Source organism: Opisthocomus hoazin, chromosome 2, assembly GCF_030867145.1.
Source record: "Opisthocomus hoazin isolate bOpiHoa1 chromosome 2, bOpiHoa1.hap1, whole genome shotgun sequence".
NCBI lineage: Eukaryota > Metazoa > Chordata > Aves > Opisthocomiformes > Opisthocomidae > Opisthocomus > Opisthocomus hoazin.
Window position 1 is genome coordinate 32,324,726 of NC_134415.1, and position 16,198 is coordinate 32,340,923.

A 16,198-nucleotide genomic window follows, 5' to 3' on the forward strand; every position below is an offset into this window, starting at 1 on the left:
ACATTGTCCGCTTTGGAGTTTCACACCAAATTCTCCACTCCATTTCTTTTAATGTCACCTGCCTTGTGCTAGCACCACTGACATAGCACCTGGCTCACATTGAAGACATCACATTCCTGTGAGGTGACAGCCCTAAAAACCCCTGAGTATCTACTGTTCAGGATAGGAACAATACACATACTACAGGTTATACAATGAGCTATAATGTATATTGTCGTTTAGCTGAACAGGCTTGCTCGGGAGCTGGTAACGTAAGGATTTGTGAAGTGGTTTTTTGGGGACCGCTAGCAGTCAGATCACATGGAATGTTCCTCAGAACTCTGCATGCCCTAGGGTTCAAGAAAGCAAAAACATACACAAAAAACCCACTCCTGCAATTACTGACTGCTCAGAGTACAGCATTAAAAAACAAAAATCTAATTTTAAAAATATCTAGTATCTTTTGAGAAAGCTGGTAAACTATCACGCATGACAATTTTTGTTTGAGGTGAAGATCTCATTTTTCCCTCAGACAGTTTATGTAAACAGCTCAGTAATTAAGAATTCCCACTCTTTCATATCTCTGTATGTTAGTGCCAAAACTAAGCAACATTCCAACTATACAGTTCAATATTCAAATCAAAGTATGACTGACTTTTCAAAGGAAGAATGGACTGAAGGCAGACAGCAAGCTAATTTATATAGGCATATGCTGTAAAGATAGGTGGTACTGACTAACTATAATCTTTAGAAAAGATTTTCATTAAGGACCATTTGAGTACACCTACTAAGCAAAGAAAACACCCCAGGCAACAGTTCAAAATCACAGCAAAAAAATGTACTTCTCATATAGAATGTAGGAACTTTAAAAAAAAGTGTTTTACTAAACGTTTAAAGGTTTTCTGAATGAACAGAGAGCAGGCTTTTTCAGAGGAAGAAGAAGAAAAATTATTATTATGGTGAAGTAAACTTTTTCACTTGTCTCCAGCTCCTCCTCCCATTCAGCGCCTGTCTTGCTGTAGGACGTTACAGAACAAAGTCTGGGGAGACGTGTTAACTGGCCTTCAGCAGAAGTAAAACACCACCACTCCTAGAACTGGACTTGTGTTATGGATTTATAAGCAATAATATGATGGTCAAAAAACAGGCCATTAACTAGTGACAAAACTATTCTCTAGTACTTCTGTCAGCATGAATCATCTTCCAGCTAGGACTTCTCTTTGCTTCAAATATCTACTTCCTCATACACTGCTACCATTTTGCAAGTACCTTCAGCTGAGTTAATTTACTCATCACTTCGATTTATTCCAGCAGACTGGTAACTATGTTGCATTTCCTATACTGAAAGTAAATGCTTTCCATTTCACTTCACAAGCACTTTTACAAGATCAAGGTAATAAAAGGGGACAACAAAAATATTCATGAAAATACATTTGAATTGAAGTAGAGATGCAGAGCCTCCTATCACTACCAGCAGAGCCTTGGACACAGTGCTGATAACCTGGTTGCTAGGCTTGGCTCAGCACTAGCTTGCCGGGTGACCTCAAGCAGGGTTGCGGTTTCCTTCTCTGCCATCCTTTTGTGCAGGGGGAGACGAGACAAAGCTTCAGCAGTAGAGTACTACCGTTGCTTAATGAAACTACAATATCACAGTCTTAAAAAAGCAAGTATCAATAGTTAAATATATCAACACCATCTACTGCAGGATATTTCTTACTTCCCGCCCCCCCATCCTGTCAAAATTCGTTTACATAGCAATGTTATGATGATGACTGTCACTACTTGCATATAATACTACAGAAATTGGCCTAGCAAAGCCGTATTTCCACAATCATGTTCGTGTTTTTATGAGAATACCCTGTTCCAAAAAGGCAGCAGATTTAATATAGCTACAACTTCTACTGGTAATATTTAAGACAACAATATGAACCCTCAAGGAAAAAAGGTATTAACATTGCCCAATGTTTATTAAACAAAACTTTATCCACAAAATTAATGTACTTCTACATATGTTTGCCATGCAATAAAACCAACTACCAAATTTAATTAAATTCTTTGGGTTGCCCACCCAAACTTTAATACTTCCACCTGACACAACATGAGTCCTGAAGAACCACACAAATCAGAAATACTACACAGGCAACCCTTAAAAGTGAGTATAACTGAAAACTCAGGAACTCTCCCTTCACTTCCAAATACCACAACCAACACTGATGATGCTTTCAATAATCTTATGTGCAAGTAAAACAGAATGGAAGTATTTTGTCCAATAAATAGTTAAAACTTCCTTTAGGTCAGTATTTTGACATATAAATCAGGATTAGTTAATCAGGGTTAGTTGTTATAAAATCTAGTAACTACAAAAAAAAAAAGTATCTTTAATCAATCCCACATTTAAAAGGAATAGAAAAAACTTACTAGCAATAATAGAGATAGAGATATTATCCAACTTCTCACAAGACCGGTGACAATATCACATCACATTACTCCCGTTCTGACAGGGCGTACTGACTGCCTGCTCCAGACGCTTGCCCAGTACAGGTATAGCACAATCACTTCCTTGCAGTAGAATCCTTTTTCTCTCAGAACAAGTTTTAGCATGACATGAACAAAAACAGTATGAGGAGAAGCATCCGAGATCCTCCCCCAGCCCCACATATCCGTTTCTCATTTCAGCCTCCTACAATCTCTACACATATTCCAATTATGCAACCCCAGTTTTTGTTTCAGTTTGCATTTCCCAAAGATACTAAATTATTCAATCTATGATATATGTAAGTGCATTCCCCTATCAGCAAGGATTTCATAAAGTCTCTTTGCCGTAAGAGAAAGGACCACTCATCAGTATACAGCTGTGGAAAAACATGCATCTTCTCCCCATAAAGGTTTGATTATTTAGTAATTGGACAACCTAACTTCAAAGAACTTTAACCTCCAGGGTTTTTTCCAAGATCAGACTAACAAAACAAAGAGACTCTGGAAACAATAAACTCTTTCTTCCTCCCCATTTTCCTATGAATTAAAGTCTTACCTAAAGCAATATTAGAAAAGCTTCCTATCCTTGCCTTTATATCCATAATATCGCCAAAATCTTTTCAAGAACCAATATATAACTGTTAAACATTAGTACAAAAACCATCCTGAATCTTCTATATATAATTCTATTAATTGAATAGGCTTATTTACGGTTGTATGACATCCTTCAGTCCTCGTTTCACGGCTTTCATCTTCTACAAGTAACTCAGAGTACCTCCTCAAATGCAAACTACACATAGATATATCTCATACTTAGTTTCTTCTTCTCTTTGCAAGGCTTTCCTGAGACTGAAGACCGATGCCACACAAAACACCACCAATTGCAGCTGAACTAGAAGCTACTTCTTGCAGTAAAACTGAGTGTGATACCCTTTGTCCCTCCCATCTACCAGCACACACGTCCCTTACTTGCCCTTATTGCTTCAAAGGAATATCCATTTTCTCACGCATCAGAGAATTCTCTCAGCCATCTAATTTCCCTTATTTGAGGCTCTTCTCTCATTCCAGAATCACTCTGATTGAACACTGAGCTCTACTTAATGCAGATATGAATATTTTCTGTGTAATGAAATGCAAAACCTTCGCAGAAAGCAGTTGTCTTTACTCTAGACAATTACAACCAACTAATGAATATCTGAACACACTGCACACAGTCTTAAAGCCAGAAATCCTCTTCAAATGACCTCTTAAACTGATGACACACACTTGTCATTTGATGGTGTAAGTTCTGACCACCTCAGACAATTACTTAATTAAATTAGTAAGTCTTCCAAAATTTTCCCAAATGAGTGCCAGAAACACATCTTTGTTCATTTTTAACATATCTCCTACACAGTATAGGGCAGGAACTTGTAGCATTAGTAGTCTACCTTAAAATTCTAGAATAAAGTACAGTCCTGTGTTGTTGTCTTTCTCTTCTGGATTTTCAGGTGGCGTACAATCTGCTCGACCAGCCAGCAGGAAAATACGGTTTGGTTGAATAGCTGCTAGCTAATGCAATCAATTAAACCAGAATAGAGAGGTAACACTGACTTCTACATTGATTTAAATAAACAGAGTTCAAGCATAAGAGAAAAATTAGGATGATCAGCACTGTAAATCGGGGCGGGGGGGGGGGAACCTAGACACACAGAGTATTTCAACCAGATTCACTGACTCACTTTGAGGCCTTTGCGACAAACCTGTACTGGTTTTTCAGAAGAAAATTGCCAGTTGTGGTAAAGCCTTTATTCTACTCGAACGTCAACCCCATTCATTCTGCATTCCGAACTCATCAGACTGACAACAGCCTGTCACTGTGTGCTCAGCAGCACAGGCACCCAGCGCCTTCACCTCTCCCGCTGCGGATCCACCAGAGGGAGATCCTGAATTAAACACCCTCACTTGATGCCAGCAACACCACAGGTGGAGATGCCAACTGCAACCAAAGATCAATCACATTCTTCAGATGCATGAAAGAGAAAAGACCATATGATTATTTTTTTCTAAAAGAGCAAGAGAGCCATAAGTAACAGCTGACTTGCAAAACTAAAGGGATGTCCACAAAATTAACTTTAATACTCCTTAGAAGCCTTTTAGATTTCTGTGAACCCTTGCATAAAGTTTAAAATTCATCTACAGCTTTATGAATTTCTGAACCGTATACTCAGCTAAAACTGCTTTCCTTTTATGAAAAAAATACAACTTAAAATAACTGAGCTAATAAAAGAAATTGTCAAAATGAGAAAACATAGCAGAAAATAAGGATATTGCAAGAATCAAACTTTAATTGTAACCAATTCTAGAGTAAAATGCAAGTTGTCTATATAGGATTTATTTATTTTACTTGAGTTGGAGATTCTATACACTGTTTTAGATATACTAGGAATCACAACAATTTACATAATTATTAGAGACAAGTTGTCCTCTTCAGGTACAGATTTCTGAAGCAGTATCGTCAGAATACCAAGTAGGACTGCACATGTTAGAAATTTTTAAAAGTCTAGCAGATAAATTGGAAGAAACAAAGCTATCAATATATAACATATTGATCTTCATGCATTAGCACAAACTCCTCTCATAACATATACCCCCAGCACCTTTTCAAAAAGGGGGGTGAGGGGGTGCATACCTGCAATCCATTTCCTAAAATGAAGAGCTAATATTAGTGCCTCAGAGCCAGTGACTGACCAGTAAATATTCAGCTATGTCAGAGATGCTGGGGGAGGGCGGGGGGGGGAGGAGACCACCTAAAACAAACAAAACCAATCCACATTTAACACCAAGGATTCATTTCTAGCTAACTTTTCAGAAATTACACAATCTGCAGAGGAAAAGTGCATTAAACTTTGAGCAAGGAATACAATTAGCTTGTTTCCAAACTGTAAGCTGCTTAGTATCCTATTTCCATTATTGAAGCAGACATGTTCAGAAAGATACTTGATTTTTTTTTTTTTTTACTTCTTACTCTGATACAGGTCAGAAATATTAAGTAACATGCAGATCGTACATCGAGAAACCTCCCAGCTGATCAAACTTCGGAACACTTGCTGATGGTATTCTAACACAAATACATTATGAACATTTATCTTTAAACATTGTCTAGAAACGGCAATAGGCTTACAAAGCAATTCTACATGCACAATTACAAAACTTTCTACAAGCAGCAGTGCAAAACTACTCACCTTCAAACACCTGCTGAAGCAATGCATGTTATGTGTTGATAATGTTAAGCTTTGTTTTTCTTTCATCTTGATGGAGGCTAGAGCACCTATATGCCTGTGAAATTGTGAAGTGATAGCTAATCTTGAACAGCCACAGTCCTTCTTGGCTGACAGAAGTTATCGAACAACAGTTACGTCCTCCTATGCTGATGGTGTCCACCACTAGTTTTTGATGCAGCTAATGCATTTTGACTCGTACCTACTACTATCAAGTCACATCACAGGAAAGAGAAACAAACTGACTATCTTACAACTCAGAACCACCAGCCACTATCAAACATAATTATGCCACTTAATTCATGTCCTTGTCAGACGTATACCTCAAAGCAGTTAGGAACAAACTAGGTAGTCTACAGCACTGCAGCCAGCAACCTGGACACAGTATTACAGTCACACTCAACTCATTTCACAAACCACACAAAAATCCACCTTCAAACAAAACAACACCCCAATCATCAGGGATTAACTGGTATCAAACTGAATGAAGCAGACCGACTCCAACTGAAGGGCCACTTCAGAGATCAATGAAGAGGCTACTGTGAGAATGATTTGGAAGAATACACCATTCGGGATGAGCAGAGGACTGAATTCTAACTGCAGTCATTTTTAGACTCACTGCAAATCTCAGCTCTCCTCCTCCTAACACCACTATTTAAGAAATTACTGAAGTGATGCAACAGGAAGCAGAGTTATTTTCATCAAGTTGTTTCCTCCTGTGGGATTACAGTAATTCCAGGCTACTGTTTGAATGACATTTTGTACTACTAAAGTTACATTTAAAGAAAACCCTAAAAACCATTTGAATTTTATCCAAGTCTTTACAAACCGAAGTGGCATCTTAGCTCAATAAAATTTCTACTACTGAAGAATAGAATAATGTAGTAGTTAGCCCACATGTATTTTGCATAAAGCAGCAAGAGAACTAGTCATTAGACAAATCACAATTATCCATGAAATGAAAACTCAGACACACTGACCAATTAAAAAGTGAGCACTGTCATACCTGCCTATGGCATTTTAGACTTTCTAGTAGCTCAGTTTTAGTGTCAGGAGGATGAATTAAATTCAATGCTGAAAATATATATGTGCATATATACACATAAGCACTTGTTTGAAACATTGTACCAAACTCTTCAAGTGCAGGTAATGGGAAACAACATAAAACCCTTAAACTTGCAATAATTGCCATAAATCAGGCCTTTTCAGACTTTGCATGAAATGTGAAGAAACCAACACTTTGTGTGTTCCCAAACGTTGGCTGGGAGATAGATGATAAACAGTCAGAATGCATGAAATGTATACCATTGAGTAACCCTTAGGGAAAGGAGAATTGAGGGACTTGGAGGAGAAAATACCAAACTGAGAGGCAGGAGAATGGGATACACAACTGTATTATTTCAGCTTGTAAAAAGACACCTTATACCTCTAGCTACCCTTTATCTTTTCACCTTGTATGCTGTTAACAGCGTTAAGCACTGCAGCATGTATCATCCTTCTTGGTCTAGATCGCTTAGTTTCAAAAGGTAAGCCCTGAAACAACTATCAGAATGAAAAGCAACTTGATAAAAGTCACCCATTTTTGCTGTAGTTGAGACAGTCATAGTAAGGTTGCCTACAGCCACCCTTCTACACAAGAGAAAAAAAACTGGCGCAGAAGCACTATCTCTTGTTACATGGGCAATTGTTAAAGTTTAATGAGGACAAAAGATCTCTATTTGGTTACAAGAACACAAAAGTCTTTTGAAGTCTTTTCAAGTAAAAACTCCCTCTGTGTGCACCCCAGTATCGTACTGATCAATTTGCTGTAGAGCCTGTCTAGAATACAGTACAGACACCACCTGAAGACTGACAGCCACTGAGTTTTCCCACCAATGTTTAAACCCTCTATGTCATCCTGTCCATCAAACAAATTAAAGGATAGACCTGTTGTTTAAATTATATGCGCTTATCTGAATGTTACTCCTGGATCCAAGGTCTCCAAGCTAGAAAACTCTGTATGGTAAGAACTGCCAAGGAGGATGACCTAAATTCCAAAGTTCGGAGAAGAAAAACCTCTAACATTTTCATAATAAACCAGTAGTCAATGATAATGAAAAATATTAATAACACTGGATGTCTCTAGAAATTCTCAAAAGTACTCTCATTAAGAGCCACTAATTTGTTGGTCAGGTGTTTTGGTTTTGTTTCCTAAAAAAATGCAAAGTCAACAAGTTTCAATATGTAATAGACAACATAAAAACAGGTTTACTTGTGAGGAATTGTATTTATACATACGGCAGTTGAGAATCACTATTAAGCAGCAGCAGCAATTAGGCAGACAAAATACCCAAATAATTAAAACAGCTAGAGGCTGAATCATGTTTGGAAACAAGACTTACTGACTTTCATGCATCAATATTTGATTTTTTTCCATCTACGTGAACACTTTTCAAGAAAACAAAAGTTAAGAGATTCTTACCAGCTTCCTGTGAATTTAATACTTCTAAGGCATGCATCATGGCACTTGCGAAGACATTGGCATCTTCTTTGCTGCCAAAATTCAGACCATACACCTGCCTAGCATCACGCCACTGGTGGAAGGTCTGTGTAGCCTGATTGTACTTCAGCCCTTTTGGAATGGCACAATTTATTACCACCTATTAACATAAAAAAAAAAGTTACTTTAGTTTAAAATTGCTATTTCATCACAGGTTTCATCTTCATATAGATTTTATTCCCTAACCACGTGGGTTAACCCCAGTCCCACAATCCACAAGATCATAATGCTGAAGCACATAGCCATTTCAATCTTAACTCCAATGCTGCATGAAATCTGTGATGAGAATACACAAGGGGACTAATGAGATATTTTGTATCAACTTTTGTAGCTTAAATGTTCTCATTTCAAATGATGCAGCGATGTTTCATAGCAGCAATGTAGTGGTATCAACAGTTCTGACTTTTAGAAGGGTACTTGATGTGAAGATGTGTTTGGACTTCAGAAACTCAGTATTCCATTAACTTCACAGAGTACTTGTTAGAATTATGTTTTTTTACCAAGTTACCACCTTCTCACTATGGCTGCTGCACCCTTTAGCTTGCTGTGCTTTCAGTAACAGTTTATGTGGACTTCTACTACGGATCACAGGGTACCATTTTGCAAGATTGTTATGGCTCATACAAAACGTGCTAAATTCTAGCTAGTAGGACAACCATTTATTATAAGCCATCCACTAAGTGGATCCCACTGCACTTGGATAACTATACCCTCACCTTCTTCTGCTGAATAACGGGAGGAAAAACCAGTTTTGTTCCCAGATGAATGCACAGAGATCATTTATTCTTGGAATAAGTGTTTAATGACAACTCACACAGAAGATTATCAGTCTATGTGTCGGGTGTGTGATGAACAACCAAGAACAGACCGAAAGAATTTTATGAAATGCTGGGAGAGGGGGAAACAAATATAGAAGCTTTCCTCAAACAAAAAGATTAGATTTTTAACCCCTCCCCAAGTATCACAAGGCAGAGCATATTTCAAGACAGAGTGGTAAGTTTGCCACTTAATCAAGATCTATTAGCTTCTTCATGAAGGAAACTAAGATGTAATCCTTGTTGCTCCCTTCTCAACCTTTCTAAATGGTAGATGATCAGCATTACCAAATGTCAGAAGGGTTTTTTTTGAATGAACTGATCTGGGGCAATGAGAAATCATGCATCCAACTTTTCATAATATAAGAGGAGCTACAAGAGAACTGTTGGTACCTATGCAGACTGCAGCTAAGAACAGAGAGTAGGGAAGAAGAAAAGTTCTTAGGCTGACGCTTTGCCTTGAAGAGAATCAGATGACTTCTGTGTACACCACTAGCCTTTATATCTGTCTGCAGGAAGGAATGGTAAAGAGCACACAGACTATTGCCTTGGATGTATGTAAAGTGCTTTGTTTATGGGGAAAAAGACATAATACTGTTTTGCTACTTCAGTTAAAAATAGAAGTAAATTTATTATTTACAGTTCCCATAATTTTACTGAAGATGTGTTTCTTAATGTTAAAAACCATCACAAAAATAGCTTAAGTTTCCTACTCTGAATTTCCAGAGATTTGCTTACCTGATGATCCTGAATCTTCCTGCCCACTACTCTGAATGTGTTGTTGCCTGTGTGATGATATATATGAACTCTGCTGAATCCAGTTGATCCACCAGCTGGTACCCATTTTTTATTGGCGTCATCATAGACCATTACAGCAGCTCGTGCTTGGCAGATACTCTGTTCACTGTTAAAATACAAGTATTTTAGAGCAGAACATAAAATTACTTACGGCAAAGATTTAGATTAGACATAAAAAAAATTCTTTACTATGAGGGTGGTGAGACACTGGAACAGGTTGCCCAGAGAAGTTGTGGGTGCCCCCTCCCTGGAAGTGTTCAAGCCCAGGTTGGACGGGGCTCTGAGCAACCTGCTCTAGTGGAAGGGGTGTCACTGCCCATGGCAGGGGGGTTGGAACTAGGTGATCTTGAAGGTCCCTTCCAACCCAAACCATTCTATGATTCACTTTTTTTAACTCAAAATGTTAAAATTAATACTCCTTGCAACTTGCTGAAACATCCACCTTTCTTAATACAAAAACATTAGCACTTTGACTTTTGCTTAATAGGTGTTGATTCTGAAAAGCTGTGGTCAAGACAAAGAGGCCTAACTACTAATGAAAGAGATCAAGAAGAGATTTCCTTTTTTTTTTTGCACTTTTTCCCCCTGCAGGTTTTTTTCCCCACTTTCTCCACACCACCAACCATGTAGTTTGATTAAATGCCATAGCCACATACAAAGTTTTCTGCAAAGACTGGAAAACAAAGATTCTGGAGTTGCACTAGCTTCATACAGTTTGTATTTTCCAGTGGCAATTAATTCTACAAGAGATGAGGATTGGAAGGCCCTTTTCTTTTTAACATATATAGAAGAAATACACACATGGGATTAAGTTCAGTACAAAAAATTCACCTGTTCATAAATTAAATGCTTTTTGAATTTGACATTTTACAATATTTGACACCTAGATGTAACATTTTCTCCCTGAGAAGTGGTTTTTTTTGATTAGTGAAAAGTGCAATTTCATCAGTAGCTAATCCTGATTATGGCAGTCATCTGGAAGCTAAGGTACAGTCTGAAGTTAAAAGTGAGCATATCATGACTATCATGGTACTAGAACACAAGAAAGCAGAACATACCATAAACACACTATTTATTAGGAGAGGAGAAGGTGATACTACGTAAGTTGTCTTTACAGGAAACGTCCAGATGCAGACAGGAAATAAAAATAGAAAGGAATGATTTCTTATCAGTATGTCAAATTCTCTGAACATACCACTCCAGTACATTCAATATTATAGAAAGCACACGATGCTCGGCTTGCAAGGAATGTGGCCTGTCATTTGGAAAACTGAGAAGGCTGAAGAGATATGCATTCTTCATAAATTACAAAAGGGAAGTAATGAAATATTTCTTCATATTTTATGAAGGAGGGAGAACACGACTTCCCTCTAGTCTTTCTTTGGGTTTTTTGTGGGTTTTTTGGTTGGTTGTTTGGGGGGGGGGGGGGGGGGGGGGGCGTCTTCATTGTTGTTGTTTTTTTAAAAAAAGACCGTGCTGAATTTCCCAGTATCTTATTTCCAGTTCCTGGCACAAGAAAATTCAGCATCATATCCAGTTGTTAACTTCTAATAATGACATTTTTGAGAAAACAGAGCATCAATTTCTATCACACTTTCCACCACACTCCAACAATTAGAAAAGTGCTCAGCACTGGGATGCTTTTCAAGGCTAGGAGAGAAAAGAGAGTATTGAGATCATGTGTCTTGTGCATGTGAGAGATTCAAGATAAGATGAGGAAATATTCTTCATTTTAAAAACGCAAGCATTCTAGTCTCATCACTTATTCAACAACTAGATCAGTGCAGAATAACAACCTCTAACTAGACCACCCTTATTCTAGCCAGAAATTAGTTCGATACAGAGACAGTAAAATTACAATATATGCATGTATGGTGCTTCTTTTCTAAGCATAGTTCATATCACAGTTTACGGTTTAGATCAAAATGACCACGTCTGATCCAGGAAGAAAGATTAGATGAAAAGAAAATAAAATTAGTTGCAAGTTTCAGGTGTTTCACAGTCCATTAAAAACAGGCCACAGGTAAATAAGAAGGTTCCCTCATCTGAGAAGAGGACAATGCAAGAACCTACTGGATGTCTTTATTATTAGAGTATTTTGGCACACAACTATATTAAAGCTCAAACCCAGAAACATTCTGTACCATTCTCAAAGAACAGGATAAACAGCAGTGGTTTTCTAAAATACATAAGAGTTATTAGAGAAAACTTTGAAAATTTCTGAACCCGAAACAGATTTTTGCTACATTTGAATTTGGATCAGTCACAGGCATGATAAACCATAGGTGACAGGACCAAGATACTGATTTGGAAGCAGAGCCATGCGATTTGCAGAGTTCTTGCCATGAAATAGTTTCATCTCAATCATGTGTCAGACAGACAAAAAAATCATTTAGATTCTATTAAAAATTGAGACTATGAGTATAAGCTAATATGTTCCAATTACAAAGAAGGTAGAACCAGAGAGTGTGATTGAGTAATGGTACAGAGATCAGAAGACTTCATTAGTAGGACAGACCATCACATTCAGACGTTCTTATTCAGAGCATTCTCACTCTTTGCCCTACCATGGTCATTCCACAGGCCTCGGTTTTCTATAAGTTTTTACATTATTTTATTTAACATAACGAGAAAAAAAAACCCTACTCATTTGAGAACTATTTGGTGTTAAAGCAGCACAATTCATAAGTGCAAATAAGATGACCTTGAGTAGAAATTCTAGCTTTTCTTTATTAACTGTTAAACTATTTTTAGTTCCACTTCCCAAGCTATGCCTCATAACTGGAAATATTACACAAGTCTAGATCTCCAATATTTCAAGCTGCATTTAAAATAAAATAATTTTCTTAATAGCAGGGGATTATTCTTACCCATATAAAGATACAAGATGATTCACATACTTTAAAAAATGACAAATACAAACAATTTCCAGTTGATCTACTCAATCATTACACAATAAGCCTTCTGCCTTCATTTCACACAAATCATTTAACTAAAATTTTAATGTTCCAGGTCTATAATTTTCATATCCAGGTACCAATTTGAAGGTGACATACTCTCCTCCTGCCAACAGCTTTCACCACCCATCACTTTGTTTATCAGACCGCAGCAGTAAGATAGAAAAATGAAGCTATCGCTATCAGGAACAAATTAAAACATCACAGTATGCTAGCCTTCTTCCAGGGTTCAATAATTGCACATTACTATATGTAGGGGAGATTAATTCAATTTCTTTCTCTTAGTAAAAAGTTCTGTGCCCTAAAGTAATTAATTTTTGTTTTGAAGAAAAGCATGGAGGCAGGAGCTTTAGCCAAGAGGAATCTTTAGGTCCCACTTAAAGATTCAATGACCTTTTGATAGTTTAATAATTGACTATAGTATATAGCATATTACAGCATTTAGACACCATAAAGTAAGTATTTAAGTCTAAAAAAATTTCACTTTTTAAAAATAAGACGCACACCTGAACTTCACTAACTTCAAAGGGCTACACCAAAAAGAAGATCTGTGCTGTTGGCTCACAGCTATCTTTGACAGGTCTGACAAAAAACAAGGTTTAGTCCTCTTTCCATGACCCACCTTTCCCTAGAAAAATGCTGAATTTAACACACAGACTGGTACTAGAACCTGAGCCAGTGCCCTTTGTATTTTTCTACAAATATATATGAACTTTAGCTTAAAAAGTAAGAAATATAACAAATGATACTGTTCTGATTCACTTGGCTCTTGTTCCTTTGAACCTAAGTTTATTACACTTCCCTGCTGTACTTCTAACATGAAACAGGTCTTCACTGATCTCAGTATTTATACATGAACTCTTCACAGTTCGCAGGGTTTTCTGTAATGCACATGTCCTTTAGACTGTAGGAACTGACTGTAAGATGCTAGGATGACTTACTCCTTCATTCACTGCACCAGAATCACTTTGGTCTGAACACAAATGCCTTCCCCTCCCCCCCTCCACCCCCCCTTTTTTTTTTTTAAACAGACAGATTGCTTCAGCACTACTGTGAAAAAAAAATTGCCTACAGTCATGTTGCAAGAGAAAATAAAAAGGGTCTTCATCTATTTGCCATGTCATTAGGCCTTCAAAAGCATCCTATAGGGTTTACTTGCCTATCTATAAATTTTCTTTTTTCTGGTGTGCTGTACTGGTGTAATGGTTCCAGAAATCATTACACTTAGATCAGCCTGCACCTTTCCAACACAAGAACTCCTTAGGGGATATGCAGGAGAATGAGCGAAGGGATCCATTTCAGGCTTCAAATGCTACTGCCAAAATGCACAGCCGCTCAAAGAACCAATTGCTAACTTATTCAGGCAGCGGGCTGGGGAGCTGAAGTGACAATCTAAGTATTAACTACAAAAAATTAAGAAATTGTCCGTTCTCAAGTAAAGTTACCAAACTAAGTATATGAAACTATATGCAGAAAATGGAAAATTCGTAAAAGGGGACATTCATGCATAATGGTGCTTATCAAACCTTAGGAAACCAAGTGTAGAAGCTCTCTTCCCAAAATGCAAAGCTTGACAAATAGCTGGATAAATACATGTTAGGAGGAGTTCTTCTCTAGACAAAGATGTAAGGCTCTGATTGTTAAAGCCAACCATTATTCTGGATAAGTCCACCTACAGCAATACCATATAAAGCCAAAGACAGAGTGGCTGTTTTTTATTTGGGGTGGAAGAGTGGGGGGAGGTCTGGCACTCAAAAGGTTCACACAAAAAAACACAGTAGTAATGAATCATAAGATTATTCTTATGGGAGAATATACTTTCCTCCTCCAGTGATGAGATCATACGGAAAGCTCAAACACCACAGCAAACTGAACCCTAACAGACATCATTCTTTCGCCCAGATGGAATGTGTTCATTCTTTCACATCCCAAGTTCTTCAGCTCAGTGCACGGTGACACCAATGCGCAGTCTGCTGACTCAGCCTTTTTTTTCTCTCCCCAGTAAGTGGATGCTTGGTTTTTTACTCTCTGAAGAACTAAAAAGGATAAGCAGACTTAAATGATCAAACTCATATGGAAAACAGCATGACTGCAGCCACAGAAAAGATCATTTAAATGTATTAACAAGAGCAAGGAAAAACTGGGATTGCTCTGACTCTCAGTCTTTAGTATTTTTGTCAGTGATGTAACAATGAGGTTTTTTGAAAGTCATATCCCCCTACCACTTCTTCTGGTGATTCAGGGGTTTTTTAGCTATGTTCTCAATTTACAGAAACCTAACAACATGTTCTTAAATGTGCAGCCTTTGTGGGGCAGAAGGAGCAGAAAGAGATGCTGATTCATCAAACGCCTGTTTAGGATTTTCAAACCATGTGGCACAAAGCTAGAAACTCCAAACACTTCCAATAACATCTTAAAATACACTTTTTTTAAAAAGCAGCTAAAGGCTGGTCCAAATATCAAGTTTTCTGTCTTGGCGGTGGTGTTTTGTAAGATGATTTTCCCTACTTGTTCCCGAACCCAACTGGCACATCACAGTGAAAATGTGTGTTCTCCACTATTAAAAAAAACAAACAACAAAAAAACCCCCTCACAACATACTATGTACTGTACCACTATTTTCTATTAATTGAAACAGACACTTTGTAGACAAAGTTGTCATGTGTTCTAAGCTGCTCCTCTGACTTAATAGTTAAGCTCCTTGTTAACATCTTAAAGTTAACATAAAAATGCTTCCAGTGCCCTCATATACTCCTCACATTATGGCCTGCTGAGAACCAGACTGAACTTAACTGTATCGATGAATCTTTATTTTTGGGAGTAGGGGAAGGTGTTTGGATTTGGGGGTGATGTGAGTGAGTAGAGGGGCACAACTTTGGATCACTTAAGTTTTTAACTCCTAATCTATTGCTTTAATTTTACTCATTTTTTGAACTCTAGCACTTTAGCCAAAAGCCAGTCTCAGAGGAAGCTGAGTACAATTACCATCTCTTCCTGCCAACTAAACCGGCATCCACATCACCAACAGGACATAATGAAAAAACATAATCCATTTGGGCTCAGCTACAGTTAACATAGTAATTCTTACAATAAACTTATTTTCTCAGTAACTCATCCTCAATTGAAAGGTAAGAACCTCAACTTTTTATGCTTTACTAAAATCTAGCCGAATATGCTGCTGCAGAGGAACATTACATGCTTAGTATAGCAGAAGGAACTACACCATGCTACGGTACTTGCATCCAACTTCAGATGATGTGGCCTGCCCACTCCAACACTTCAGCTAGTATAGAATTTACTTGCTATTCAGGTTTTAGAACGAGACTAATTTGAGACCAGCTGATTTATCTGACTGATTTTCATGCAGATTCTTCT

The 16,198-nt window shown here is 37.6% G+C and overlaps 1 protein-coding gene across 8 annotated transcripts in view; it reads right to left on the reverse strand.

Moving 5' to 3' along the window:
* Positions 1-16,198, reverse strand: part of ENAH (ENAH actin regulator) — a 108,708-nt gene that overhangs the window by 47,131 nt on the left and 45,379 nt on the right. For 7 of the 8 annotated variants that reach the window (XM_075413081.1, XM_075413080.1, XM_075413078.1 and 4 more), the window contains exons 2-3: positions 9,807-9,972; positions 8,176-8,353 (exon numbers count right to left, since the gene is read on the reverse strand). In XM_075413081.1, the coding sequence (XP_075269196.1) occupies positions 8,176-8,353; positions 9,807-9,972 (344 nt within the window). Of the gene's footprint in view, positions 1-8,175; positions 8,354-9,806; positions 9,973-10,924; positions 10,962-16,198 lie in introns of those variants that run through there. The other variant, XM_075413076.1, reaches the window with a different exon arrangement.